This window comes from Aythya fuligula, chromosome 3 (genome assembly GCF_009819795.1).
Source record: "Aythya fuligula isolate bAytFul2 chromosome 3, bAytFul2.pri, whole genome shotgun sequence".
Lineage (NCBI taxonomy): Eukaryota > Metazoa > Chordata > Aves > Anseriformes > Anatidae > Aythya > Aythya fuligula.
In genome coordinates, this window is record NC_045561.1 from 117,728,868 (window position 1) to 117,756,237 (window position 27,370).

The 27,370-nt window shown below is 57.3% G+C and overlaps 2 protein-coding genes across 5 annotated transcripts in view; one reads left to right on the top strand and one right to left on the bottom strand.

The window, feature by feature from the left end:
- EFR3B (EFR3 homolog B) overlaps window positions 1–24,652 on the top strand; it is a 33,630-nt gene extending 8,978 nt beyond the window's left edge. For 2 of the 4 annotated variants that reach the window (XM_032185246.1, XM_032185247.1), the window contains exons 2-23: window positions 1,936–2,012; window positions 2,586–2,713; window positions 4,542–4,692; window positions 8,144–8,265; window positions 10,177–10,326; window positions 11,492–11,626; window positions 11,924–12,002; window positions 13,066–13,201; window positions 13,688–13,849; window positions 14,425–14,536; window positions 16,398–16,449; window positions 16,679–16,851; window positions 17,529–17,604; window positions 18,300–18,461; window positions 18,858–18,989; window positions 19,075–19,142; window positions 19,558–19,685; window positions 20,042–20,133; window positions 21,105–21,153; window positions 21,414–21,520; window positions 21,702–21,751; window positions 22,023–24,652. In XM_032185246.1, coding sequence (XP_032041137.1) covers window positions 1,936–2,012; window positions 2,586–2,713; window positions 4,542–4,692; window positions 8,144–8,265; window positions 10,177–10,326; window positions 11,492–11,626; window positions 11,924–12,002; window positions 13,066–13,201; window positions 13,688–13,849; window positions 14,425–14,536; window positions 16,398–16,449; window positions 16,679–16,851; window positions 17,529–17,604; window positions 18,300–18,461; window positions 18,858–18,989; window positions 19,075–19,142; window positions 19,558–19,685; window positions 20,042–20,133; window positions 21,105–21,153; window positions 21,414–21,520; window positions 21,702–21,751; window positions 22,023–22,128 — 2,447 coding nt within the window. In that variant the 3' untranslated portion in view covers window positions 22,129–24,652. Of the gene's footprint in view, window positions 1–78; window positions 123–1,935; window positions 2,013–2,585; window positions 2,714–4,541; window positions 4,693–8,143; window positions 8,266–10,176; window positions 10,327–11,491; window positions 11,627–11,923; window positions 12,003–13,065; window positions 13,202–13,687; window positions 13,850–14,424; window positions 14,537–16,397; window positions 16,450–16,678; window positions 16,852–17,528; window positions 17,605–18,299; window positions 18,462–18,857; window positions 18,990–19,074; window positions 19,143–19,557; window positions 19,686–20,041; window positions 20,134–21,104; window positions 21,154–21,413; window positions 21,521–21,701; window positions 21,752–22,022 lie in introns of those variants that run through there. The other 2 variants (XM_032185244.1, XM_032185245.1) reach the window with 2 other exon arrangements.
- A 1,100-nt stretch (window positions 24,653–25,752) lies between these two features.
- On the bottom strand, window positions 25,753–27,347 carry POMC (proopiomelanocortin). The gene is made up of 2 exons (XM_032184984.1): window positions 27,219–27,347; window positions 25,753–26,406 (listed from the first exon to the last, which is right to left on the bottom strand). Exons 1-2 carry the CDS (start codon window positions 27,345–27,347, stop codon window positions 25,753–25,755), a joined length of 783 nt encoding a protein of 260 aa, XP_032040875.1.
- Between the last annotated feature and the right edge of the window lie 23 nt (window positions 27,348–27,370).

Here is a 27,370-nt window from a genome sequence, read left to right on the forward strand (position 1 = left end):
CCAGCCCCTCGCCTTCGCCCCGGCCGCGATGGCTTTGAGCAGCTGGGTGCTGAGCCCCGCGCTGCAGCTCTGCGCCGCCGGCCCTGCCTGCTCCTGGGAGATGCTGCACGTGGCCGGAGCAGGTACGCTTCTCCTCCTCCCCTCTTTGCCCCGTTTCGCTTCTTTTTGGGGTGCTGGCTTGGGGTTGGGAGAGGGGAGCCGCTCTTCTTGGCCACGGGGGGTTGTCGCCAGCCCTGGCGCGAAGATTTGGAGCGTTTGGGGACGTTTTCTGCAGATATTGGGACCAGACTCATTGTTTTTTTGTTTTTTGTTTTTTTTTTTTCCTCTTCTGGAGAGCCCTTAGGGGAGGGGAAGTAAAGCGAGGCAAAACCTTCTGTTTTCTTCAAGCTCCGTGCTATTTTTATTCCGGTTTCTTACAGATTTTTTTTACACTCCCCCCTGTCTGTGCACGCGTTTCTCCACCCAGGCTGGGTTCAAGCTGACGGAAGGCAGGGATTTGGGACGGGAAAGTTCCTCCTGGTTTGCTGCAAACAGGCAGGGGGATGAGCGCCCAGCTGCAGTGAGCTCAGCCCTCGTGCGAGGCATCAGAGAATCGTGCCCTGAACGAGGCTTTGTCCTCCCTCTGGCTGGAGCTGGGCCGTGAGGGATCCTGCCCTGGCATGGTTTTAGGGTTTGGGCAGCAGGGTCCTGGCTTTTCCCATCCCAAAAGAGCTCAAAATGCTCCCTGGGGGGGGTTACGGTGCCTGGTCCCCCTCCAAGGGGCTTCATCTCCGTCCTGCTGCTGCTCTGCCTGCAGGTGAGGCCTCAAAATCCTCGTGCTCGGAGAAGAAGGGGTCACGTCGGGTGAGAGGGAAGGCACCGGGGTTTAATTAAGTAATTATTATCGACGGATCCGCGCTGGGTCTGCTCCTGGCTTCGCTCACCAGGGCCAGGGTGGCAGCATGGCTGCTCTCCCAGGGATAACCCTGAGCCACGCTCCGAAATCTCGCTGCTGGGGGTGGGATAACTGCTGGCGGGGCTGTGGGATTTAATGGGGTCGCTTACGGGGAAGCCCTCGGGGTATTTTATAGGGTGAGCTGGTGGTCCCGGGTTTATGGGGTCGCTGGGACCCGATGAGGTGGGGTGAAATGTGATGTGGCAGAGGGAGAAGCACCCAGGTTACAGAGAATCCCTTCCCCCTTAGCAGCTCCCCAAAAACAGAGCAGCCACATTCGGGATGTTTGGTAGCTGGGGCTTTGCTCCCAATTAAGAAGAGGTTAATTAATGCCCCACAAAATGCATTTTGGCCCTTGGAGAGGCCGTGGCTCGTGCCTGAGGCACCCCAAAAAGAGGGGCTGCGTGCGGTAACCCCCAGCTCCTGCCCCCAGTTCTGGGTGGTTTTACGCCGAGCACGGTGCCGTGGGTTTTGGGGTGGCACCGTGAGGCACACGGGATGCTTGGGGTCCTTATGGGGTACAGGGGCTGCTGTCCCACAGCCCGGAGGTAGGGGGAGAGTCGGGGGGGCTTGGTGGTGCTCAGCTTGGGGGCTGCGAAGAGGATTTTCCTTCCATAATTTCCATTTTCCTTCCGTATTTTGCAACGAGATGTTCTCTCTTCCTTCTCCCTCTTGGTCTGAGGACCCGCAGAAGATCTCCCGAGGTCCAGAAACCCAAATCCGAGGGGACTGTCCCCATCGGGGAGCTGCTTCCCTGGGCGAGAGGAGCAAATCGGTTGCGCTCCGACGTCAAACGGTGCTGGTCAACAGCCAAATCCCTGCCTCTCAGCTGCGTTTTTTTTTTTTTTTTCCTGGTTTTGTGTTTTTTTTTGGCCGCTAAACGCTGGGTTGGCATCAAGCCGGTGCCGCTGAATCCGGGGACGTTTTCCTACCAAGGGCATCTCCACGCAGGGGCTGAGGGTTTTTATCCCTGCTCACCGGCTCTGCCTCCTCTCTCCCAGGTGTGTGCGGCTGCTGCGGCGCCCTGCGGCCCCGCTACAAGAGGCTGGTGGACAACATCTTCCCCGAGGACCCAGAGGTAAGCGAGGCGCTGCTTTTGTGCAGCTGTGGGGCTGCGGGGATGCGACGGGACCTGCCCAAAACAGCTCCTGGGAGGCTGGGGGGTGCTCTGGCTTTGTAAAACCACACGGGGAGGCGTTTGTCCCTCCTTGTAGGAGAGGAAAAGCAGCTTCTAAGAGTGGGACCCTCTTAAAGCTTCAGCTCAGAAGCTGCCTGGGTGCAGGAAAGTTCAGTTCCCTGATTGCTTCCCCACTAAATGGGAGCTGGGGATGCCCAGGGCCTTCCAGCTGCTCCTGAAACACCCCAAATTTCAGCTTTTTGTCTCCATTTCACGACCGAGATGCTGCCGAAACGGTTCGTGCTGCGCTCACGGCGTGGGGGTTTCCACCAGGGTCACCCTCAGCTGTGGCACGTCAAAATGTGCTTAATTAGGACGGAAGGCAGCCCTCGTTTGCGTTCCCCAGTTTTCAAGGTGTGGGGAAGCACCAGGAGGTGACCGGGGTGCTCTGGGCCTCTTCCATCACCACCAAGGTTTGCTGCGGATGCTCCTGATGCTTTCTGGCTCTGGCTGCCCTGCCTCGCTCTCTTTTAGGATGGGCTGGTGAAGACCAACATGGAGAAGCTGACTTTTTACGCCCTGTCGGCCCCGGAGAAGCTGGATCGCATCGGTGCCTACCTCTCCGAGCGCCTCATCCGCGACGTGAGCCGGCACCGATACGGGTGAGGGCTGGGGGGCTGTTTCTACCCCCTCTCTTATCAGCATAAAGTCAGGCCAGAAGATAAGAGCGGGGTTTTGGGCTAGGGGGACGTGTCTGGTCCATGCTCCGGGGTGTCCCGAAGCTTTTAGGACGCTGCAGAGGGACTCCTGCCTCCAGAAGGGAGAGGTGGCAGCCCGCAGGGATGTGCAAACTCGTGGCAAAGTCGCGAGGGGCCACGCAGCATTTCCCTGGGGTTGTGGTGCCTCTCCTCGAGGGTTTTGTGTGTGCACAGCCTTTGTCCCTGCCAGCACCCCTCTGGGACATCGGGAGGAGCCTGCGGCACCCTCCTGGCCTCTAAAAACCCCCCCGTGGGTGGATGTCTGGCTGTGAACCAGCGCGAGTGCCCTGATTTGAAGCACACGGGGCAGGAGGGGGGAGCTGGGGAGGGCTCCTTCCCTTTGAAATAGCTCCCGGCTTGATCCTCGCTGTCTGCTGAACAAAGCCACGGCTCGGCTGCGTGGTGCTGAGCCCCAGCTTGCCTTTCATCCCCGGGGGAAGAGGAGCCGGCGGCCTGCCTCAGAAGCGTGGAGGTTGGCAAACCTTCAAAGCCTCGTCCCCGGGAGTGACGGGACGTCCAAAACCCTGCCTGGTGTTCGGCGGCTGCTAACGGGGCTCTGCTCCTGACGTCGGGAAGAAAAAAGGCTGTCGGAGGGGGTTGACATCAAATCACAAGCCTCGGGAGGGGGGATGCGTTCCCTCCCTGTCCTCCTGCACGTGTACAAGCTAAGTTTTGAAGCCTAATTTGAAACGTCCCCACGAGAGGAGTCACCCTGTCGCGATAATATCGGCCCCGTGGCGTGGTTTCCAGCCTCCTTTCCTACCAGAAAGGAGCGTGGTGCTTCCTGCTGCTTCTTGGTCACCCCTCCGTGCCTTTTTTTTCCCTCGGGGCTGTTTTTAACCCAGTTTGACAGATGGGTCAGAGCCTGGCAGACTGAGGAACACTCGGCTGCTGATTTTCACAGTACCTGGACAAGCTGTAACTCGTCGAGGCGTCCAAAGGACAGGCTCTGCTCGAGCACGCAGCCAGGTTTCACCAGTTCCTGGGGCCTCGGGAGAAAAGATCAGTCCTGCTGCGTTTTACCAGCCGAAAACTGGAAATTTAGGACTTACTCCTTCCCGTGAGAGGGCAATTTTTGAAGATGTGCAGCGACACCCAATAAATCCTGCAACCTCTGCGTCATCATTCGCCACCTGATGGGCACCTGAGTGAGATTCAGCGCTGGGCACGAGGCTTTCCAGCTTCCTCTGGAGGCAGGAGCGTGGCAGGAACAGATGAAGAAATAGCCCGGATCCAGCTCCTGCTGGAGGAAATGTTTTTCAGCCCAGGAACCTCGGTGGTCCTGCGAGTAGACTTTGCTGTGCTGAAATATGAATATTTTTTGGAGCACGTCAATAATTCCTCCAGCACTGCGGCCTCATCCTCTCCTTTCTCCCTGGCCAGGGCTGGATCTGCGAGGGCTGCTGCCCTCGATGCTGAGCTCGCTTTTATGCCAGCACTTCCTCACGGGATATAAAGACCGGGTGAAGGCACAGGGAGCCCAGAGAGGACCCAGGGAGGGGTGCACGGTGTTGCTGGCAGCCCTGATCCTGGAACATCCAAATTTTCCTTAGGAGGAGGGATGCTGGGAGCCACCTCACAACCTCTGGAAGCTATTTAGGATGTAAATATTCCCCGTTGGCTCGGCTGGGGCAGAAGGTTGGCGTTGGGTTGGCTTTACTGGGGAGAAGGGAGGAAGAGGGAGGGCTGTGGGGCTGCGCCCGTGCTCACCCTGCCCTCTCCCCTCTCCCAGCTATGTCTGCATCGCCATGGAGGCCCTGGACCAGCTCCTGATGGCCTGTCACTGCCAGAGCATCAACCTCTTCGTGGAGAGCTTCCTGAAGATGGTGGCGAAGCTGCTGGAGTCGGAGAAGCCCAACCTGCAGATCCTGGGGACCAACTCGGTGGGTAGCAGTGCAGGGGGGAGGCGGCGGCGGCGCTTTGCTGCCCCTCTCCTCGGCTTTCAGCCCTGCCTGGCACCCCTGCGCCCCTGGGATGGGGGTGAGGGGATGTGGGTGAGGGTTTGGGGTGTCCCCCCGCGTGCGTCCTGCGATGGGTGAGCTTTCTGAGCCCCCAGCAGTGCTCGCATCCCTCAATTTCTGCCTCTGTGCCCCCCAGCTCTCAAATCCCTCTTTTCCAAGAGGAGCCTGAGGACACGATGGGGGCTGTCAGCAGTTTCAGACAATAGCCCGATTTAGGCTGATCCCTGGAGGATTTGGGGAGCTCGTTGTGCTCGGAAAAAGGCCTGGCTTAATCAGAGCAAATAAATGGCTTGGCCAGGCCGGGGATGCAGCAGTCACAGCCATAAAATAAAATGAGCGAGGTGATGTCCTCACAACATCCAAACTGCTGATCCCAGCCAGTGGGGATGCTTGTGAGCTGCCACCCTGCTGGGAGACAGCTTGCTCCTTGCTGGTTTTACTGGGAGTACTGGGCGTAGCTAAAAAAAAAAGAGGGGTTAGGTAAAGCCCAGCCTGCTTTGGTGGGCTAGGCAGATGCTGTCTCGAGTGCCTGAGCAATTCAGGGACAGCTCAGACATCTTTTTTTTCTTTTCTCTGCTGCGTGATGGGAGCGGAGACCTCTCACGCCCCTTCTCCCTGGCTGCTGATTGCTCCCAGCTGAGATGGGAGCTGCAAACCCATTTCTTCATCCTCAGCTCGGGGAGGAGCAGGAGCATCAAAAACTCAGCAGGACAGGGCTGCCTGCTGCCGACAGCACCTTAACGTGGTGGTTTTATTGTCACAATGCCACTACAAGCCCCAAAGTGTGCTGCAGGAGCTGCCTGGGGAAGCTCCTGGGGATGGGAGCAGGATCTCCAGGCACTACCCTCATCCCTCTGAGCTCTCCAAACCTCTCGAGATGTGCCTGGGGCGCTTGGATCCAGCCCAGAGGCGAGCAGCTGTTCTCTTGCTAACAAAACCCCCTGTGCTGTGCTGCAGCATTGCCTCCAAACACGTGCAACATCCCCTTGCCCAGCCCCTGAGTGCTCACTGCAAGGGCTCACGATGCCCAGCAGAGATTTTGGGGTCCTGGCCCCGACCCCGGAGCAGGAGGCAGCGTTTTTTCCGTGCTTTAACCCTGGGCAGCCCTCGGTGGGGGATGCTGTAACGAGGGGTGCAGGTGAGGAAGGACGATTTAGTGGCTTTTCCCTTTTGGTTTTCTGGAGGGTGGCGGCGTTTGGAGGGCAACCAGCAGAGAAACCTCGCGGGCTCCGATGGAGAAGTGAGTAAGGATAAGGAGCCACTTCTCCCAGGATCTGCTAACAAGGAATGTGCCTCGGGCTCGGGCTTAATTAGTGGCTGCTGTCTCAAGCAGCCCTTCACAATAAGGGAGCTGATGGCGAAGGCGGGAGGAGGTTGTTTATAGAAACCTGCTCCCGGTGAGTCATTCTCCCTGAAATCTCTCCTTCCACACATCTCCCTCCTCACCACGAGCCGCAGAGGGGCTGCCAGGACCCGGCACAGCAGCAGCAGCAGCAATCCAGCAGCCTGGGATCCCCCAACCCCCTCCTATAATCCCCGGGGTGAACATATGGAGCGGCAGCTCAAATCCACTTTGGTTCCTCATCCTCGTTAGGAGGCTGCTGGGCAGCGTCCCTGCTTTGGGTAGGAACCGTCTAATTTCCAGCTCGGCCTCCTCCCTGCTTTGTTTTTCCTCGAACCGTGCTGGATCTGGCGTTTAAACAGCTCTTCCCCCTTCCTCATGTGCCTCTTCTGATGTCTTTGCTGCATTTCTGGGTGGCAGCGTTACCCCTGCCCAGCCCCACAGCCCTCCAAACCACAGCAGGAGCAGCGTTTTGGTGCAGGGTCTTAAATTTTGGCGGTGGAGATGGCTCACGGAGCCCCAGAGCAGCTTCTCAGCTTCGTTTTCAGCGACAGATCTCACACCAAGTCCTTTCCCTGAAGGTTTGGTGCCCTCCCTGCCAGCACAACTCTCGCTGGGACTTTTCCATCCCTGTCCCAGGGCTGTTTTTTGCCCCGGGGCACAGGTTGGCAGTGGGACCGGGGTGGGCACCCCCCACAAATGCCCTTGTAGGGGCAGCTTGTGCGTGAGCTGAGTGCCCTGAGGTGCTCAGCAGCAGCTGGAGGGCGCGCAGTCCTCAGCTCACTGCCAACCTCAGCCACTTTTGCTGAGGACGTGCCCTTTTTTTCCCTTTTTCACAACTTTTCCTGGCCGTGGGGTGCTCGGGACGGCTCCCCCGGTGCCTGCTCCTCGCTGCGCATCCTGCCCTCGCCTCCGGCTGCACGTGGAGTTGCCACGAGCTTAAAAAAAAAAAAAACAACAAAAACCAACAAAAAAAAACCACCACGTTGTGCTCTCTGCCTGGTACAGAGGTTCCTTATGTAACAGCCCTGCATTTTGCTGGTGAGTAAGAGGGAGTTTATCAGCCGGAGCCGGTCCCTGCGCTCTGGGAACGCTTCCTGGCAGGGCTGAGCCAGCTCCTTCGGTGGTACGGAGCCAGCCTTGGCTGCTGACGTTATTCACAGCCTGGCGCAGCGTGCTGATCGCTGCCCGGCCCTGGGTGACAAGAGCTGGGACGGGCAGAGGGACAGAGGGACCCCAGGGGCCGTTTCCCTGCTGCTCTCGTGGCAGGGCTGGCTGCTGGCAAACGCAGGGAGCAAGGAGAGAGGAGAGCTTGCCCGTAGGGTGAGGAAGGAGGCACCACGCAGCACCTGGGAGGTGCTTGGTGGACCTATAACCCCCCGGAGGTAAGTTGGAGCCTCCCAGGATGATCACAGCCATCCTGAAACCTCTTCCGGAGGGCTTGGATCTTGCCCAAGGGTTTCTCTGTGTCTCTTGGCTGCTTTCCTCGCCTGGCAGAGAGCGCTTTTACCGAGCGGCTCCTGAGCCTTGGATTTTGTGGCCACTCTCGTGCTACAGACGTTTTACCTATTTTGCCCTTTTTTATTTACTCCTGTCGGCGTGAGTGCAGGAGCCGAGCTCTCCCCTTCCTGCCTGACCCTTGGAATAACTTCATGAAGTCAGAAGAAAGCTCGAAAACGTGGTTTTCCCTTCTCCCCCCCCCTAAATTTTCTCCTTGAAAGCTGCAGCCCCAGATCTGTGGGGTCAGATGGCTGGAGAAAAAAAAAAAAAAAAAAAAAAAAAAAGACAAAAAAAAACAAAACCAGAAAGAAACCACAGCCAGAACTTTGGTTTGCCAGGTGCTGCGGGCAGGCCTGGGCTGTTTCCTTGTCATTCCCCAAGCTGTTTTCACCCATTTGGGAAAGCTCAGAAGGTTTTTGTGCCAGCTGGGAGGCTGGAAAGAAGCTGGGGGCTGTTTGCTGGTCTGGAGAGGCGTTTGGAGACTCTTTTTGTCGTCTTCTCCGTGCTGACCCTCTGTTTCTTCCCTCCCAGTTCGTGAAGTTTGCCAACATCGAGGAGGACACCCCCTCCTACCACCGCAGCTACGACTTCTTCGTCTCCCGCTTCAGCGAGATGTGCCACTCCAGCCACGACGACCTGGAGATCCGGACGAAGTGAGTGCCACGAGTGTGCTGGGGGCCTTCCCTGTGCCCCCAGCCTTTGTTTTTTTCCTGGAAAAACACCTCATTTTGGGAGCAGGCTGCACGGACCGATTGCTTGGTGCTGTGATTCCCCAAAGCTGGGCGCTTTCAGGCTTAAAATCGGCCGCTCTTCTCTCCCCTCATTTATTTTCCCAACATTAAGCCCTGCTGCCTCTCTGGGAGGATGAAACAAGCGTAGAAAATGCAGTGCAGCACGTGAGAAAAGCCAGTTTGCATTTTCTGCCCTGGCAGCAGGGCCAGCTCCGCCCAGGCGTTGCCTTGCTGTGAGCACACGACAAGGGACAAACGCGCCCTTGGGCACAGCACGCTTGAAAACTTCTCGTTTTGGGGCAAAACGTGGGCAGGCAGCACCCGCAGGCTGCCCACCTGAGCTGCCTCAGCGCCTCCCTAAGCATTTCTCACCTCTGCTCTAGGACTGTGCCACAGCTCAGAGAAGAAGGCAAGGAAACGACCCCGTTTCCCAGTTCCAAAAGGTGCTGGTGCTGGGAAGAAGCCCGGTTTTAGCAGAATTGAAAGCACTTCCACAAAGTGCCTCCTGCAGCTGCAGGCTGTTATTTTCCACCTTGAAAGGTGGCCGTGTCTCTAGACGGCGCTGAGCACCGCCCGGCTCTGCTGCGCTGGGAAACGTACCCTGAGGGGATTAATTAGGACGAAAGCAGACAGATTAATGTTGTTTACTGCTGCCAGAGCTCGAGGTGGCGTGTTGAAAAAGGCCCAGCACTTGAAATGGCTGCGTGCCTCCCCGCGAGGCGCTGATGGCACAGCACCGTGGCACCCGTGGCTGCTGCCAGGGGCGATTTTTAAGTGAAAACAGGGTGACAGGCAGCGTTTCTGCACGGCCTGGTGCTGTGCTGGTGCTGTTCCTGGAGCTGCAGTACCAGGGACCGGCCCTTTTCCAGAGGGGTGAGCCCCTGAGGTTTGAAACCCTGAACCTTTGAGGTTTTCTGCTCCTCTCTGGGGACTTCCAGCCTCCTGTCGCCGCTGCAGACTTGCAGGTCGCTTCTTTAATCAGGAAGCAATGGCGAAGGCTCATTATTTCCGATTGACTTTTAGGGCCCTGCTGATGCAGGAGGAAATTCGACCTCCCCTGTAATTAAAAAGGAGGGCTCGGCGTTCCCGCAGCCTTGCTGCTGCTCGGTGGCCCTTCAAAAACAGTGTCGTGGGCAGATCGTTGCCTCGATTGGGTCTGCAGATGTGTTAGGGACCCCTCAGAGCAGGTTACTCAACGCATTTATTTCTGCTCTCTGTCTTTCTTAGGCACTAGCAAAAGGTTTTTAGGGGCTGGTTTCAGACTTAGCTGCACAGGGAGATTTTTCCTGATGACTTTGTTGATTAGGTCAAGAGCTCTGGACCCAGAAAAACACAGGTGTCACAGCACGTCTCGGTTTCCTGCTATCCAGCATCCCTGGGGGTGTGGTGTGGCTACTGGGACCAGAGAAAGCACCAAAACCCTTCGTAAAAAACAGAACCAAATCCATCCCTCGGGAGAGGCCGGTGCCACCTCTCCATCTGGGTTAGAGCATGGCTGCAGCTCGCCTGGAGAAGGAAAAGCTGTGGATGGGAGCCGCCTGCTGCTGCCACAACGATTTGGGTTGATTCAGAGCCTTTCCTGCCTGGATCTGTCGGTTTATAGGAAGCTGAAGCTGTGGGATGCAGGGCAGAGCGACATCCCTGGGGTGTACCGGGTGCACAGCTGAGAATTGGGGCATTATCGGTGTAAACCCCTCCTGCGGGGCAGAAATCAGCACCTTTTCTCCAACTTCTGGTACAATTTCACCCCTGTGTGTATGTGTGTGCCTATAAATGTCAAGTTTTATCTACGGATATAGACGGGTAACCTTTTGAGGTCGCTTTGTCCCCCAGGATCCGGATGTCTGGCATCAAAGGCCTGCAAGGGGTGGTGAGGAAGACGGTGAACGACGAGCTCCAGGCCAACATCTGGGACCCGCAGCACATGGACAAAATCGTGCCCTCGCTGCTCTTCAACTTGCAGCACGTGGAGGAGGCTGAGAGGTGAGGGCTCTGCCGGCAGCTTCGGGGCTGCTTTCAGCCAGTTTTTTTTTTGGGGGGGACAATGTGGGCTGCTTTGTGCCTGCACCTGGTGTAAAAAAAAGCTGCGGGTGGTCGGAGGGGAAGCCCTGCGAGTGTCCTTGCTGGAGGATGATGCAGATGGCAGGAGCTTTGCCCGGTACCTGGTGCTGGGAAGGTGATTGCTGGCTCAGCCACTGCAGGGCAGCGTGGTTCTTGTGGAGGAGAGCCCTCAGCACCATCCCTGCAGTGAGGACACGCTCTGCTTGCGAAGGATCCGAGCTGCCTGCTCCGTGGGCTGACCCCTGCGAGGATTTGTGCTGAAATGCTACCTGAGCAATTAGGTTACGGCCAGGCAAGAGGAATGTGAGGAGCTGAAATAGAGCTCTGCCCCTCCGTTCTTGTGGCATAACCCCCTGCTGGCTCCCTGCTTGCCACCAGCTGCGTGTCTGAAGGGGACTCGCTCAGCTGAGAAGCACAGAGTGGGGAAGCAGGCACGGATTTCTCCTGGGATTTTCCTTTTGAAGCTTAGGAGAGAGAGATCAGGCCTGGGAAGGCGGCTTTTGGCCGGATGCAATCCCCTTTTTTCTTGTGAACTGAAGCATTGGAGTGGAAAAAAGGCGTTTGCTGTGTTCCTGCCATGCCACACGGCCCCAGCGTGGAAAAAGGGAGGGATCCCCTCTGGGGCGTGCGTGTTCAGCGAGATTTGTGCTGCGCCACGCCGCCTGCTTTGTTCTTCCTCCTCTGGGAGGCTGCGTCCCCCCCTGGGAGACTGATAACATCCTGATAACTGAGTCTCCTTCCAGTCCTGGGGACGTGGGGGCTGTTCCTGCAGCCTGACACGGCGTGGGGCTGGGAACGGGGCCATCCCAACACATCCAGGGGGCCCTGGGATCCCTGTAATTGCAGCGCCCTCCGATCTGGCTCAAACCCAGCACCAATTTATGCCTGGGCTGTGCCCCGATGCCTTCCTGGCAGGGTGACGCGTGGCTGCTGCCGCGCGAGGGGCAGCCCCGTGGCAGCAGGGGCTCGAGGCGGATCCCACGACAGTTCTGCTCCATCCCCTCCCCGTCTGGGCTCCCTGCCTCTTCTCCCCCCGCTGCTTCTGCACGCTCGGCTCCACTCTCGTCGCCCTCCTCTGCTTTCACAGCCGCTCCCCCTCGCCGCTGCAAGCCACGGAGAAGGAGAAGGAGAGCCCCACGGAGCTGGCGGAGAGGTGCCTGAGGGAGCTGCTGGGCCGGGCGGCATACGGCAACATCAAGAACGCCATCAAACCCGTCCTCATGTAAGTTGGGCCTCCTTTTTCGCCACGAGGGCACGGAGAAGCAGCTGACGAGGGCTGGAGCTGGGGTGAAGGCGTGCTGGAGGTGGTGAGCGGGCTTCAGGCTCTCCTTTTCGGATGCGTTGAGGGAAAATGGCACCGGATAGATACCTGTTGCTGAGGAAAGTGGCTTCAGAGAGCAGTTGGTGTCCCTGCTCTCACGTGCATCGCTTGCTCCCTGCTGCTCCTGGCTGTCCCCGGACGCTGCGTGCCTCGGGGGGCCTGCAGTTACCGTCCCCTTTCATTTCCATCTCTCCCCAGCCACCTGGATAACCACTCGCTCTGGGAGCCGAAGATCTTTGCCACCCGCTGCTTCAGGATCATCATGTACTCCATCCAGGTGGGGAGCTGGGGGGATTCCAGCCAGAGGCTGGGGCTGGGCTGAGTCACAGCAGCTGCCGCATTGCTGCATCCCCACGGCGCCGACACCGAGCTCTTGCCATGGATCCAGCCCCCAAACGTGCCCCGAAACAGGCTGCAGACTGGCAGGGTGGGCTGGGGACCCCCCAGATAAATGCTGGGTGCCACCCGGGTGCGTTTTAGGGTGCTGCCTGCCTCCTTCTTGGCAGAAAGCAAAGCCCTGCTGAATCAGACGGGTTGGCAGCAGGCTGTGAAACGCTCCGAAGGAAGCAGGCGGGCTTTGGGGGGGGAAGCTGCCTCTTCCCAGATCACTGCCGTGGAAAGGAACCCCAGCTCCCTGTCCCTGCAGAAAAGGAAGGGTGGAAAGCCCTTAGACAGGGACAGAGCCTGCCAGACTCTTCCCCTTTTCACTGGGAGCCCTGGCTGTGGAATTTCCATTTAGTTAACCCCCAAAGTGAAGGAAAATGTCCTTTTTTTTTCCATGCACGGGTCCCTGTGTGATGATGGGCACAGTGCTGACTCCCCACGGTGCCAGGGCTGCCCCATTTCACCCCTTGGCAGTTTGCTTTGCTGTTGGACTCGGCCAAACCACAGCCCTGCTCGGAGAAGCAGTGCTCTGACAAGCACATCGCCATCCCCCCACTTTCATTTCATGTTTCTAATCCTGCAAATTGCCTAAAATCCCTTACAGCCCTGCTAGATTTTATAAAATCCCATTAATGCCTGCTGGAGGTGTAGGGTCACAATAACTCAGCGGGACCCTTCTCCCTGAAATCCCCAGGATTAATCGTCACGATTTCCTTCAATCTCCACCGCTCTTCAGATAATTTTTCCTGTGCAAATTGCTCCGAGCTCTTGTAAAAACGACTTCCTCTGGGGGTGCCCTCTCGTTTTGCATCCGGAGCTGCGTTGGAAAGGGCGAGGGACTCGGCACAGCTGGGCACACGGGCGGGATTTGTCCTCGGTGGCTCCGTGGGGTTACAGGAGCGGGTCGTTGCCTCCTGCACGTGGCCCCTGCGCTGATGTTCACGTTTCCCTTCCAGCCCCAGCACTCCCACCTCGTGATCCAGCAGCTGCTGGGGCACCTGGATGCCAACAGCAAGAGTGCGGCCACCGTGCGTGCGGGCATCGTCGAGGTCCTGTCGGAGGCAGCGGTGATTGCAGCCTCGGGATCTGTAGGTGGGTGCACGGATCCGTCCTCTCCGCCCGTTCTGCTGCCCCTGTGTTTCGGTGGGAGATCTGCAGAGCTGCTGGAGGTTTGGGGTGGGCTCTGGGGTGAGCTGGTGTTGAGGGATCTGGTCCGGAGCATCCAGGAGAGCTGGGGATTTTTTGGGTGTTATTTCAGCGCACCGGAGCACGACACCCACGTAGGGCTGGCTTTAGGCAGCTGGATGTGATGCCAGCCCTTGCAGGGATTTTCAGGGCTCTTTTTCTGGGGCTTGCCCTAAATACACCGCGCTGCTGTTGCCCCTAGAAGTCTGTTTCTCTCCTATCTTGACCGGTGGGTTTAAAACTTACCGTGCGTTTTGCCAAAAGGGTTTTCAATCTGTTTATGGGGTAACAGGAGATGCAAACCACACCATCCTTAGGGAAATTAGAGGCTCCAGCTCCCTGGGAAGAAGCACGGCTCTCTTCTGGCCCAGCTCACCCATCTTTTCTTCGCAGGTCCCACGGTGCTGGAGGTGTTTAACACCCTGCTGAGGCAGCTGCGGCTCAGCATCGACTACGCGCTGACGGGGAGCTACGACTGCACCGCGGGCGTCAGCACCAAGATCATCAAGGAGCACGAGGAGAGGATGTTCCAGGAGGCCGTCATTAAAACCATAGGTGGGGCTTCCTGCGGCTCCTGGCGCTGTGCTGGGGTGGGAGCTTTCTGCCTCTGCATCTCAGGGCGAAACGGGATCGCCCCCGTCCTAAAAGCAGCCCTGGGAGGTGGGATTTATCCCTTGCGTGGCTGCGGGATATCGCCAGGTGGCATCGCAGCCCCAGCAATCCCCGGAGGAGCTGCGGTGTGAGGGCAGAGCCCGTGCTTCTCCCCGGGTGGGAGACCCTGAGGGAGGAAGGAAAGGAGGAGGAGAGGGCAGGTGGAGCCTGCTGGAGCTGGTGAAGGTGGGGATGTACCCAAAAAAAAAAAAAGAAAGGGGTTGGAGGCAGGGCTTGGCTTCTCTCAACCTGAGCCTGAGGCTGTTCCTCCTGTTTGGATGGGTTTTGCATCACCTGGAGGAAAATCTGCCTGCAGGTACCAGATCTGGGGAGGTTTTCTCCTTATCCCAGCCTGGCTGAGGGCTGGATCGGAGCAGGGTGGGCTGCCCGACCCCACAGCCCTCTTACTTTTAGGGCAGTGGGTCCTGTGGGTGGTGGGCTGTGCCTCACGAGTTTTCAGCATGTCCTTGTCCCCTCAGGGTCCTTTGCCAGCACGCTGCCCACGTACCAGCAGTCCGAGGTGATGGTTTTCATCATGAACAAGGTGCCGCTGCCGTCCTCGCAGCAGTCCATCGAGGCTGGCAAAGCTGGGTGAGAACGGGTGCCTTCCTCCCTCCTCTTCCTCCCCCCTGCCCTGCTCTCCTTCCTCTGTCCCGTGCCTGGAGGCAAAAGGCTTCGAACCTGTGGCTGGAAGTGCTGGGGAGCTCCTGAAACTTCCCACTTTTGGGGACGAGGTGGGAGGTGGGTTATTTGATCTCCATTTATCTCAATATTTTATTTGATCTCAATTTTATCGATATTTTATTTTATCTCAATATTTTATTTCCGTTATTGGAAAGTCTGGGCATCAAGAGCTTCCACCAAGGGGAGTTGAGGAACACGAGATCCTTGTTCAAAACGCTTTGCTGTCTGCTGCAGCCATGATTACCAGGTTTTGAGGTCCTTAGAAACACATTAAGGGGGAAAGTGAAATTCTGCTTTTCTTTGGGCACCTGAAAGATTTGGGTAAGGAGCTTTGTTTGCCCTGGGGTGCCGTCCAAAATTAGCAGGGGAGAAGGAATAAAACTCGGAGGAGTGACTTCAGATGGGGTGTTTAGGGGCAGCAAGGTGGCCGTGGCTTTTGAGGAGCTTATTTTTTTTGAGAAGCTTATGGCTTCATGGGGCCAGCTGCTCCCTGCTGCCTCCCCACCCCGTTTTTGGCCCCTCCGAGCTGCCTCCAGGCTTTCATCGCCGTGGTGTGGTAGGCAGCGGGTACACCAGGCTGCGGGGGAAGAGAGGGGAAGGAAAACCCCCAAACAACACAACCCCTTGAGGAGTGCTGGAGCCGAGTCTGAGAGCTATTTGGAGCGAGGGTATCGGCGCTGAAACGTGGAGGTAAAGAGTGAACAGATTTCCAGGCTATATTTATCCCCAGAGTGTGGTCAGGCTGTTCCCACTTGTTTCTGTGTGGCAGAGAGGCTCGGGCTGATGGGAGACGTGCTCTGCTCCTCGCTCACGTGGGGGTAGCTCCTGGTTTGATCCTGATTCCTGTCGTGAGAGACGTGCTGGGCTCCCCGGGCTGTTCAGCAGCAGGATCGTGCCTGTAGCCCCCTGATGCCATTCACCAGCCGCTTCTCAGCGTTTCTGTGGCCGTGCCGGGCTGTTTGTCACCGCTCCTTTACCAGCTCCTGAGCTTCCTCCAGGCAGAGTTTTTAAATCCCAGGAGATGTGAGGGATGGGGCTTGCTATGGGTGTCTGAGTGAACCCAACCAGCAGCTTGCAGACGAGCTGCAGCCTGCGGTTCCACCTCGGGGAGTGCTGCCTCTTGGGGTGTAGCCTGGTCCCTGGGTGGTGGTAGGCAGCAGGTTTTGGTGATGGGACAGTCTGGAAATCCCTCCAGAGCTCCCTGTGTCCCTTTCTTCCAGTAGAAGGTTAGGAAAGATTGAGTTCAGACAGTAAAGACTTCAAGATTTCTTCTCTTTGCTTTAAAAAAAGAAAGTTTTACATCCCTGAAGTGTAAACGTGGTGCTCGGTGGCTTTGCAAGAAGAGAAATGAGAGTAAGAAGCAAAGGTACCTGCTTCCACGGACAGGAAGGGCTCAAATTCATCTTGCCACTCTTCAGCAGCTTAAAAACGAGGGACCTGTTTGGATCTGGTGCCTGGATCCCTCAGGAGCTGCTGGTAGGATGGGCACGTGTGGAGTGGTTCCTCCTCCTGAGCTCGCTTTGTGCCTGCTTGTTTCTGGTACCGAAGCTGGGATGAATTCTTTTTTTTCTTCATCCTTCCTTTGGCAGCCTTTTTACTGGCTGTTAAACCCTCATTTTTTGGGGACTTTGACAGCACAGCTGTGTGCAGCGGTGACTTCCAGGACGCTGCTCCTGCCCTTTGAGGCTTCTCTGTTCTTTGGGGGTGTGGGAGGAAGGTTGTTTTGTTTTTCACGTGGCTTCTACCATTTTTCTTCTCTCCCTGACAGGGAGAACCGAAACCGGCTGACGCAGATCATGCTCCTGAAGTCCCTGCTGCAGGTATGAAGCTGTCCCTGTCCCTGCAGGCGTGCCCAGCCCCTTCAAGGCCTGTGACCATGCTGCTGTGGGGTTCCTGAGCTCAGAACCTCTCTCCACAGGGGTAGTTCAGGAAGAGCTCCATCTCTACTTAGTTTTTTTCTGCCTGCATCCCCTTTTTACTGCTGCATTTTAACCCCCTGAGTGGCACTTTCCCGTTCCCTGCCTTTTTTTCCTTTTTTTTTTCCTGCAGGTCTCGGTGGGCTTCCAGTGCAGCAACATGCTGACGGCGCTTCCCAGCGCCTTCCTGGACAGGCTGCTCTCCTCTGCCCTCATGGAGGATGCCGAGATCCGCCTCTTCGTCCTCGAAATCCTCATCAGCTTCATCGATCGCCACGGCAACCGGCAGAAATTCGCCACCATCAGGTCCGTGCCCGGGGTTCTCCAGCGGGGCTGGGACCCGCAGACCCCACAGAGCAGGATTTGGGGAGGGAGATCTGCCAGGTTTAAGGGTGCCGGCAGGCTTGGGAGCTGCTGGAAGGGTTCTTAAATCACGTGCCAGTTTTTGGGGTGGTTTAATGCTGCCGGGAGCCAGAGGGGTTGTGGGGGCCTCTCCGTGCCCAGGGGGATGTGGCACGAGCGTGGTCAGGCAGAACTGCTCCCAGGAGGATTTGCAGGAGCAGTGATATCCTCGAGGGGGTTCATGGACTGCATTGCATCCCCACAGATAGCCCTGCTGGGTGGCACTGCGCTGCAGTTAGCTAGCCTTACTCTGGAGAGGAATGAAGCTAAATCAGAAGCAGGTGACTAATCTCACATGGAAATAACCTCCATGGGGTTTGCGGTGCTCCTGCTAAAGTAGCCTGCGTGCATGCTGCTTCGTCAACTTGCCTTTGTGTTCCTGAGTGCCACTGCCTTGAAATCCTGTAGTGATTTGGCTCTTCTTGAATATCCGAATTGCTCACACGGGTTTTGAAGCCAACCTTCAGCTTCCCCACCCTTGGTTCCTCCCGGAGGGCTTGTTCCTGGCCAGAGCTCTGCAGGCGTGTGGGAATCGTGCAAACCTCCTCCTCTCTGAGTTTTCCCTTTCCTCTTCTTTGCAGCACCATCAGCGACATCTCAGTCCTGAAGCTGAAGGTGGAGAAGTGCTCCCGCCAGGATACTGTCTTCATGAAGAAGGTAGAGTTGGGGTTTGGGTCGAGCTGTCCTTACACAGACCTGTGTAGGAACAGTGTCTTGGTTTCCCCAAGCTACAATAGGGACCTGGGGTCCCATGAGACCACGAAACCCGGGGATATCCTCGGGAAAAGCCAGTGGGATTTGTCCATGGGCCTTTGTACACCTCTAAATCTGCTATTTGCCCCGAGAAATGGCTATCCCAGGATGTACTGGTGTCCCAAATGCAGCTTTTCCAAGCTGCATATTGTTCTTTTTAAATCATTTTTATTTCTCCCAGCTTTGCACCACGCCTGAAACCGTTTTAAACCCCTCTGGAACTACCTGCAGGCCGAGAGAGGGTCAGTTTATTAGCTCGCACGCCAGGGAGCAGCAGTGCAGCCCCTGGGCTCAGAAGAGCTGCGTTTCCCTTCTGCTCGGTGCTACGAGCACCGTTTGCCTGCCCCAGCCTCTGCTCTCAGCCCTGCTGCTGCCTCCTCCTTGTCAGGATCGAGCAGCAGGCGGTGAAACCACCACCTGGTGGTCACAGCTGCCTCTCCCGGGGCTTTTTTCATTTGCTTAGTGATCTGAAGAGCTCTGGATCATCACGAATGGTGGCCCCTTTGCTGGGCCCTGCTGCTTTTCTTTTTTTGTGTCGATGGAAGCGTTGCTTGCAGGGGATGCTCAGTAGCTGACCGTGTCCCTCCGTGTCCCAACAGCACGGCCAGCAGCTCTACCGGCACATCTACCTGATCTGCAAGGAGGAGAGCAACGTGCAGGCTCACTACGAGGCTCTCTACAGCATGCTGATGCTCATCAGCATCGAGCTGGCTAACGAGGAGGTTGTGGTGGACCTCATCCGCCTGGTGCTGGCGGTGCAGGTGGGCAGATGGGAAGCTGGGCGTGCTGCTGGTGCTGGGTGGGCCGGGATGCTCCTTCCCTAGCGTCTTACCTGGCTTCATCCCCTCCAGATGTAATCTCTGCAGGTGTGGCTGCGCTTGGGAAGAGGCAGGAGGAACGGAAGGAGCCTCTGGGAGGGGGATTTATTTTGGAGCTGGGGTCTCCGAGCAAGGGGGATGCAAATTCCTCACCCGTTTCTTCTGCCGCAGTGGGATCAGCTCTGCACTTGCAGGGATTGATCCTAATCAGCGTGCCAGCTCCTGCAGTGCCCCAAAAGCTGAAACGTTTGCAGGGTGCTGGTGCTGGGAGGTGGGTGGGGACCCCCCTGGGACCTTGCCTGTCCCCGTCTCATGGTTTTCTGTCTCTCTCTGCTGCAGGAGATCGCCCAGATCAACGAAGACAACCTGACGGCCTACAACCGCTGCGCGCTCTTTGCCCTCGGAGCAGCTTACCTGAACCTCATCAGCCAGCTCATCACCGTGCCCACCTTCTGCCAGCACATCCACGAGGTGCGAGGGGCTCGGGCTGAATCCTCGAGTGCTGCAGCCCCCCCGGCACCTGCGAGGTTTGAGCTTGGTTCCTTGCCTTCCGCAGGTCATCCAGATGCGGCAGAAGGAGGCTCCCTATCTGCTCCCTGAGGATGTGTTCGTGGAGAGACCCAGGTGAGAGCCTCTGCTGGAAAAATCCTCTTCCCTGCCAGCGGATCCTGAGGACTCAGCACCTATAGGAGTGGTGGAGTTGATCGGCTCTTTGTGTGCCTCTTCTTGTCTTCCTTTCCCATCTGGGGATGGCATCAAGTGTTCTCCATCCTTTTTTTTGGCTACGAGGAGGACCCCGTGCAGTCAGGGAAGGGTCCAGCTGCCGAAGCTGGCACTCCCAGCTGGCCGTACACCAGTGTGTCCAGAGATACTGTGACATTTCCAGCTGTGGTGACACAAAGTGGAGCCACGTGAGCCCACTGTTCCTACCTTAAAGGGGCTGGAAACCTCCTGGTGCTGTTCCCTGAGCAGAAGAGGTGCTGCCATTTCCCCTGGGCTTCATTTTTTTATTTATTTATTTTTTTTTCCATCCCTCTAGGTTGAGCAAGAGCCTCGACCGCCTGGGCCCGGAGGTCTTTTTTTGGCAGAGCAAGATCAGCGAGGTGCTGGGGGGCAGCGGCTACAACTCGGACCGCCTCAGCACTCCCTATGTCCCCCAGCTGACAGGTACATCCTGCCCTGGGGTGCAGGAGGGCCGTGGGGCAGGAAACCAGTCCCTCATTCTGCACAGTCACGGGGATGTGAAGTCCTTGTGCCACACGTGGGCCCGGTGTTCGGTCTGCCTTCCCTTAGAGGCTCAATTTTGGGGAAATTGAGGCACAAAACTATCAAGTGGGAGCTTTCTGGGGTCGCCACGTGCATGGCTGGCGGGACTGATGGAGCCACGAAGCCTGCTGGGCTTGGTTGAATTAGGGTGAAAACCCGAGCAGACTGGCTGCTACCCTGGGGAGGGGACACGAGGCACATCTGGGGGTGCCGGGGTGGCTGCCATCAGCTCTTCTGCCCATTTTCTTCCTCCCCAGATGAAGATCGCCTGTCCAAGAGGAAGAGCATCGGTGAGACCATTTCCCTGCAGGTCGAGGTGGAGTCTAGGAACAGTCCTGAGCGAGAGCAGGTACTGTGAGACACCACGTGAGAAAAATCTCAATAATTTCCCTCAGACAGGACCTTCTGTGAAGCTGTTTTATTCACGATTACAAGGGCGGGCATCCTGTCAATCAGGAGCACATTTTAGAAAACAAATCCTAACCTTTTATTCCTTATTCCTCAACACCTGATCACCTCCTGTTTCCTCACTGGCTGAGTACTACAGGTTCACAAGCTCCTTGATGCTCCTCTACACCATATATGTACAATTTTTCTTTTTTTTTTAACCCTTTAATTTCTCCTTTCTTATGTTTTGAGAACCCCTGATCTTTGTTTTACTGTTCTCCCACTGCTCATCCTGTTTGTCTCAAGCTTCCACCTTATTTTGGAACAGCGAGGCCTTCTACTGGCCGCTTATCTACTCAGCATTTCTCCTTATTATGACTACACAACTACCTTGGAATACAGAAAATTAATTCTCTACTGCAAAAACACAACCTAGTTTCTCACAACCAGGGTTGCAGAGGCTGCGTTGTTCCTTCGGTGCCGTTTTAGCAGCCTGGCAGCGTGCAGCTGAGTTAAAATTCTTCATTTTGGCTGCATGTTTGGCTGGCCGTGAGCACAGGGGTGTATAACTCAGCCCTTTTTGGTCTGGCAGCAAGTGGGGGGCAGAAAATCCCCATTTCCCACTGATGCTCCCCTCTGGGTGCTGATGGATCCCAGCGTGCACAGCAGGAAGGGTCTCACGTTGCTTTTTTTTGGTGGCAAATCTTTATTTTCCTGGCATGTGTGGTTCTTAGCCATGGGAGATGTAAGGCCAGGATAGTCCAGCCTGAAAAAGCACTTGAAAAGTACAGGTTGCCAGGATCTCCCTGTCCTTTAAGGCTGTGCTGTGTTTTGGTGCAAGAATGCAGCCCCAGTGCTGCTTCTGGGATGCTCTGATCCCAAAAACGTCCTGTGCTGCGTATTGAGCCCCCTCTGCTTTTCCCCTCCCTTTAGAGAGCACCAGCAGAAGAGATCACGTATGAGACGCTGAAGAAGGCCATAGGTAAGTGAGGAAGAGGAGGAGGCTTTTGGGAGTGTTTTTGGGGTTGGTGTGGGTACAGTCACCCCTCTGTGTGCGTGCACCACAGATCCACAGTGTTTTGTCACAGCAGCGTTGCCCCCAGGTTGTAGGGTGGCCAGGCAGCTCCATCTCCCTGCCCCCGGGGTGTCCCTGAAGACCCATCCTCAGCTTTTTAAGGATGCCCAGATCCCTAAAAAGGTTTTGGGGAGCACCTGAGAGCCATCTCCTCCCCTCTGCTTCAGTAGACAGCGTCGCCGTGGAGGAGCAGGAGCGGGAGCGGAGGCGCCAAGTGGTGGAGAAATTCCAGAAAGCCCCCTTCGAGGAGATCGCCGCTCACTGCGGCGCCCGGGTGAGTCCCCACACCTAAATCCCCACAATCTGGGGAGATTGCGGCCCTGGGAGAGGTGGAAGGTGGCGATGAGGCTCTGAATTTTGCCAAGCCACCTTCCTCCTTCCCCGGGGAAGGCCGGCGGGGTGTTTGTCCTGCCGGGGGTGCAGCTGCACTAACGCAGCCGCCGCGTGTGTTGCAGGCGACGCTGCTGCAGAGCAAACTCAACCAGATCTTCGAGATCACCATACGGTGAGTTGGGGAGGTGGCCGAGCACGGCTGAGAATCCCCCTCGTGGTGCTTTTGGGGTGCTGGGAACGGGTGCTGGCCCGGGGTTGGGGTGTCCGTGATGGCACAGGGTCGCTGGGAGTAGCTTTTGGTTTGCTTGCTGCAATTCCCCACAGCTTTGGGACACGGGAGAGGTTTGAAGTGGTGTAAAAATTCATGTTTTTTTTTTGCAGCAGGCCTCGCTTCTTTATAAAACAACCCCGTAAAACGCCTCCCACCCTCTCTCCTCTTTCAGGCCACCGCCGAGCCCGTCGGGGACCATCACAGCTGCCTACGGCCAGCCCCAGAACCACTCCATCCCGGTGTACGAGATGAAATTCCCGGACCTGTGCGTGTACTGAGGGCGGCTGCGCTGCTAGGAGGGAGCTGCCCCCGCGCAGCTCGTGCCGAAGGACCTCTTGGGGAGACAGCGGCGGCCCCGCGGGGACCGCGTCCTCGTGCATGTGACAGAAAGGGACACGGACACCGAGGCTACCCCGAGATTCCTTGGCACCACGGACCTGACTCCCGGACTCCCTTTCGTGACCCTCTGCAGCCGCGTTTTTTGGCAGGAGGTGCAGGGAGGTGTCGTGGTTTTGACCTCCCTCTGCAGTTCTGCTTTTGGGGAGGAGAGAGGAGAGAGGGTCTGGCTCCTGGCGGACAGCATCGGGTGCCTAAATCCTCCCAGCACAAAGCAAAACCTGGTCCATTGGGGAATTCCTCCCCAAATCATCCATCAGCCACAGCCAGAGGGTGCAGGAGGAAGCTGCGGGGTGTGGGAGTGGAAAAAGCAGGAGGGGACGCAGGGCACGGCGTGCCCCGTGCTCCAGGCAGGTCTCTGGGGTTGTGCAGTCCCCACAGCCAGCTCCTGGCCTGCGTCTTCCTGGCAGCTGCCCTGGTGCGGGGGCAATTCCCCCGAATTTTCCTCGAAGCTGCCCTTGATGTCCTGGACAAGAGGGTGCCCGGTGCGACACGAGGGTGGCAGTTGTCCCATCACGGATGTAGATGCTGCACGCAGCAGCCTGGCTGGTTCCAGGTCATTTGAAAACATGTTTTATTTGGGAAAACACTTTTTTTTTCCTCTTTTTTTCTTTTTTTCTTTTTTTTTTGAGGAGGGGAGCTGTGCTTCTTGTCCATGCCATCAGCAGGTTGCTGAGTCGGGCAGCCCGCAGGCAGCGCGCGTGCAGTGGGGCACCCGGAGCCGTGGCACGAGGCGTGAGGAGCAGCCACGCTGGGACTTAGCAACCATAAACCAGCTATTTTCACATTTTTGGTTCAGGATCTCACAGTTTTGGCGTTACGGCCTGAAGAAGAGATTTATCTTTTTTTTTTAACAGAATCCCTTCGGTTAAATCCTGGCTCAACTCAGAAAACACGAGTGCTGCAGGAAGGTGGCTGCAACGAGAGGGGTTTTACGGGGTCCCACCTTCAGACCCTGCACCTGGCAGGCTGTGGATCTGGATTTGGACTGGGCAGAAATGTGGCTGTTGAGTTTTTTTCTGTAGACATGTGAGAGAAAAGACCCTCGGGGGAGAATTTGGGATCCTTTTGGCTCCTACTGAGCCGGAATTGCGAGCTGGAGGTGGTAGGGATGGGGAAGAAAAGGATGCCTGGGAGGTATTCAGTAATTTACAGGGTAAATCTGGCTCCCAAACGCCTTCCAATTTCAGGAGGGTCTGAAATTGGGGACGTGGGAGCTGCGCGTGGCACAGGACCAGCGGGGAAGCTCAGCCCCTTGGTGCCTGGTGGCCTCAGCACCTCTGCCTGCATCCTGCTCCTCGTTCCGGCCACGCCACGTTTCCCTGCCACGTCTCCCCGCGGTTATTTTAAGCTGTAATTACACATTGACATCTTTCTATTTTTTTTTTTTTTTTTTTTGTCTTTTCTTGGTGGCGGATACGGTTTGTGACTGCCCCGAGGTCAGCGCTTGTTTGTGTGGTCGTCCTGTAAATCCGGGTTTAGGAAATGACCTAGCTTAAGAGGACAGGAAAAAAAAAAAAAAAACAAAACAAAACAAGGGTGGATTTCGGTCCCGGGGCTGGCTCTGCCGCCCTGCCCAGCGCCCGAGGCTCTGTCCCTTGCTGCTGCCCCTCTTCAGGGTCCCCCCCCGTGTTTCTGTCCCCCGCTCCTGTCCCTTTTTGCTCCCCGGATTACGCCCGGTCCCCCTTGGAGCCTGAATTTTGGCTGGGTGAGGTTTTGGGGCTGTCAGGGGGAACGCAAAGAAACCGCTTGGCAGAGGAGGGGTTGTTCCCATTGCTGTCCTGATGGAAATGCGGTAGGAAAAAAAAGCAAGGAACCCCCAGATTGTGTGCTTGGGGGGGGGGAAAACCCCTCCAAAAACACAAAGAAGGGGGGAAAGTGCCCAGGGTTTGCTCTTTAGAGCCAACCTGGCCATAAAAGAGGAGCCGTGGGGCTGCTACGGGGCACATCCTGGGGGACCCGGTGCCATTTGGGGCTCCCAGCCTGCATGTTACCCCATGGACAAACCCCAGGTGAGGGGGGGGGATTTCCACGAGCTCCCCCTGCTCCCTTGCTGCACCCACTCCTCCCTCCCTCCCTCCCTCCCCAAAATCGACGCCTTTCGGGCCCCCCAGCTCCACTTGTAAATGCCCCCACCCCCCGTGTCAGTGACCCATTTGTACGTCACCTTTAGTTTAGATTCTGGTGCGTGGATAGATGACAAAAGTGTATTTCTATCAACCTGGCCCTTAGCTGCATGTCTGCGTTCCCATCTCTGTATTTTGGGGGCACTGTGGGGTTTTTTTCCCCCCCCCCCATCATATGTGTGTGTAGCCGAGGGCAGGAGGGGAGCGGGCTGCCGAGAGGGCCACGAGGCTGTCGGGATTTCCAAACGCGCCCTCGAATAAATGTTGATGTTGCCATCTTTTGGGGGGGTCTGCTGGTTTTTGGGGTCTCCTGGTTTTGGGTCTGCTGGTTTTTGGGGTCTTCTGTTTTTGGGGTCTGCTATTTTTGGGGTCTGTTTTTGGGGTCTGCTGTTTTGGGGTCTGCTGTCTCAGCACGTCCATGGCACCTGCGTGCCCTCTCCTTAGGGGCTGGAGGAAAGGGTGAGGATTTATTATTCCTCTTCCAGGTAAATTTTGCTCCTGCCTCGCATCCCTGCAGTTAAATGCCCTGCTACTTCGCCTCTCTCATCCTGTAGCATCCCCTCACTTAATATTTCCTCCGTTTTCTCCTGACTCAGTCTGGGGGAAAAAGGTTTAGCAAAATGTGGGGCCTGGGCTCAGCTCTGCCCCTGGTTTGGCTCCCTTGCGAGCTGCAAAGATGATGGAAATCCTTCAGGTTGGAAAAAAACCTCCAAGATCAGCACAGGGCGGGCTGTGCCCCACACAAAACCCTTTATCCCCATCCCCTCTGCTTTCATTGCACCTCCACGCATCAGAAAATGCTTTGGACGTGGCTTTATAAACGGTGCAGCTTTCCTTCCTACCTCGGAGCCTTCGTTTTTGTCATTTAGAGGGCAATTGATGACTTTATGACAGTCGTTAAACAAAAAAACATTAAACAAAAAAATAAAAAATAAATAAACAAAACACCAACCAGCCCCAGAGACGTCACGGACACCTGGCTAGCTTGCCAAAAAAAAAAAAATAATCATCATTCTTTATTTTAGAATCCTTTTAATCCATCATTTACAGTATTGTACAGCTCGGTGAAGGGATGGAAAGGACCCAGCGCCGGCACCACCGCCGCTCCCCGGGGGCGCCTGGCGGCTGCGTTGACACCTTTGCCCCGGCCCCGCTGGGTTTTGGGGTGGGAGGACGAGGACGAGGACGAATCCTTCACCTGGGGTGGGAGGACGAGGACAAATCCCTCGGTGTCGGGGTGCGGGGGCGAAAAATCGACGAGGTTCTCGGCGAGACGAGGAGCGACGGCACTAAAAAAGCTACGCGGGGGCCGCGGCGAGGTGGGGAGGGGGTCCCCGGGTGGGGTGGGGTGGGGTGGGGTGGGGGGCGGCCCTGCCCCGCTCACTGCCCCTTTTTGTAGGCGTTTTTGATGATGGCGTTTTTGAACAGAGTCACCAGCGGGGTCTGGCCGTGCTCCGAGGTCATGAAGCCGCCGTAGCGCTTGTCCTTCAGCGGCGCGTGCCAGCGGAAATGGCGCATGCGGTAGGAGCCGCTGTCCTTCTTCTCCTCCTCGCCTTCCTCCTCCTTCTCATCCTCATCCTCATCCTCCTCGGAGAAGCCGGGCGAGCCCGGGAGCCCCTCGCCCCCCAGCTGGCGGCGAAACTCCAGCGGGTAACTCTCGGCCGACTCCTCGTCCACCCCGTTGGGGTACACCTTGATGGGCCTCCTCTTGCGGCCCACCGGCTTCCCCCAGCGAAAATGCTCCATGGAGTACGAGCGCTTGCCTTCCTCCCTCCCCAACCCGGCTCCTTCCTCCTCGCCTCCTTCCTCCTCCTCCTCTTCCTCGGCCGCCCGCCGGGGCGGCGGGGGGACGCCGGGCGCCTCGTCCCGCTTGTGGCCGCTGCCGCTGCTGCTGTTGCGGCGGCCGAATTTGTTCCAGCGAAAGTGGCTCATCACGTACTTGCGGACGCTCTCGGAGAGGGGCTGCAGGTGCCCGTTGCCCGGGTACATGGGCGCCTCGGCCGACAGCTCCGCTCGGCACGCCTTGGCGCACGCCTACGGGGTGCCAAAAGGGGGTGGGAGAGCTGAGCCGGGACGTTTGGGGACATCGGGGACATGGGGGACGTCGTTGGGTCCCCCCCCGTCCTCTCCGGGATGTGGATTTTGGAGCTCGTTTCCAAGATTTCCCCATGCCCGGTGCCACCCGTGCGCCCCTACCCAGGCACCCAGCCCGCTCCGTGGGGATGGGGGGCACAAATCCACCCCCCCAGGAGGCTGCGCCGGGGGTCCCTGGAGGGAATGAGCCCCCCCTTTATGGGGACGGGGCTGTGACAAAGCCCTTTGCCAGCCAGGGTGAGCCAAGCGCCCTGGGGGCACGGGGGGAAGGTCAGTTCCCAAATTCTGCCCTTTTTCCGTGCGGGAGGGGCGCCGCCAGCTCAAATATTTATTTTACCATCGTCACCCAGCGCGGGGAAATTTGTCCCGATGAGGGTGGTGAGGTCCTAAATCAGGCTGCCCCCAGGAGCTTTGGGGGCCCTAATCCCTTGGGGTGCCCAAGGCTGGGCTGGATGGGGCTGGGGGCAGCCTGGGCTGGGGGCTGGGGTCGTGCCCATGGCAGGGGGTGGCACCGGGGGGGCTCTGGGGGCTCTTCCAACCCAAATCACTCCAGTACCCAGCGCAGCCAAGAGGCAGGAGCCCCCCAAAACCCTTTTGGGGCACAAAACCCCCTTGGGGCACGGGGCGCAAAGCATCACCCTGAGGTGGTGACCCCACAGGACGGCATCCCCGCCGCCCCCTCCCCACCCCACCCACATTTCTTGGGGTAAAAAACCCAAACAAGCACAGGGACCCCCCCCAAAAAACCTTACCAAAACTCCGTTCTCGGTGGCCAGGTCCTGGCATTTGCTGCTCTCCCAGCACGGGCCGCTGGCGGCAGCGGGGTGGCCGAGCAGCAGCCCCAGCACCACGGGCAGGATGCTCCAGAGCGCGCCCCACATCCTGGCCGGCGGGGGATGCGGGC

Bases quoted from the DNA above. Each gene is read 5' to 3' on its own strand.
- POMC (XM_032184984.1), bottom strand. From the start codon at position 27,347: ATGTGGGGCGCGCTCTGGAGCATCCTGCCCGTGGTGCTGGGGCTGCTG. The intron at 26,407-27,218 runs GTAAGGTTTTTT...GGCACCCCGTAG, and splicing joins CCACCGAGAACGGAGTTTTG to GCGTGCGCCAAGGCGTGCCG.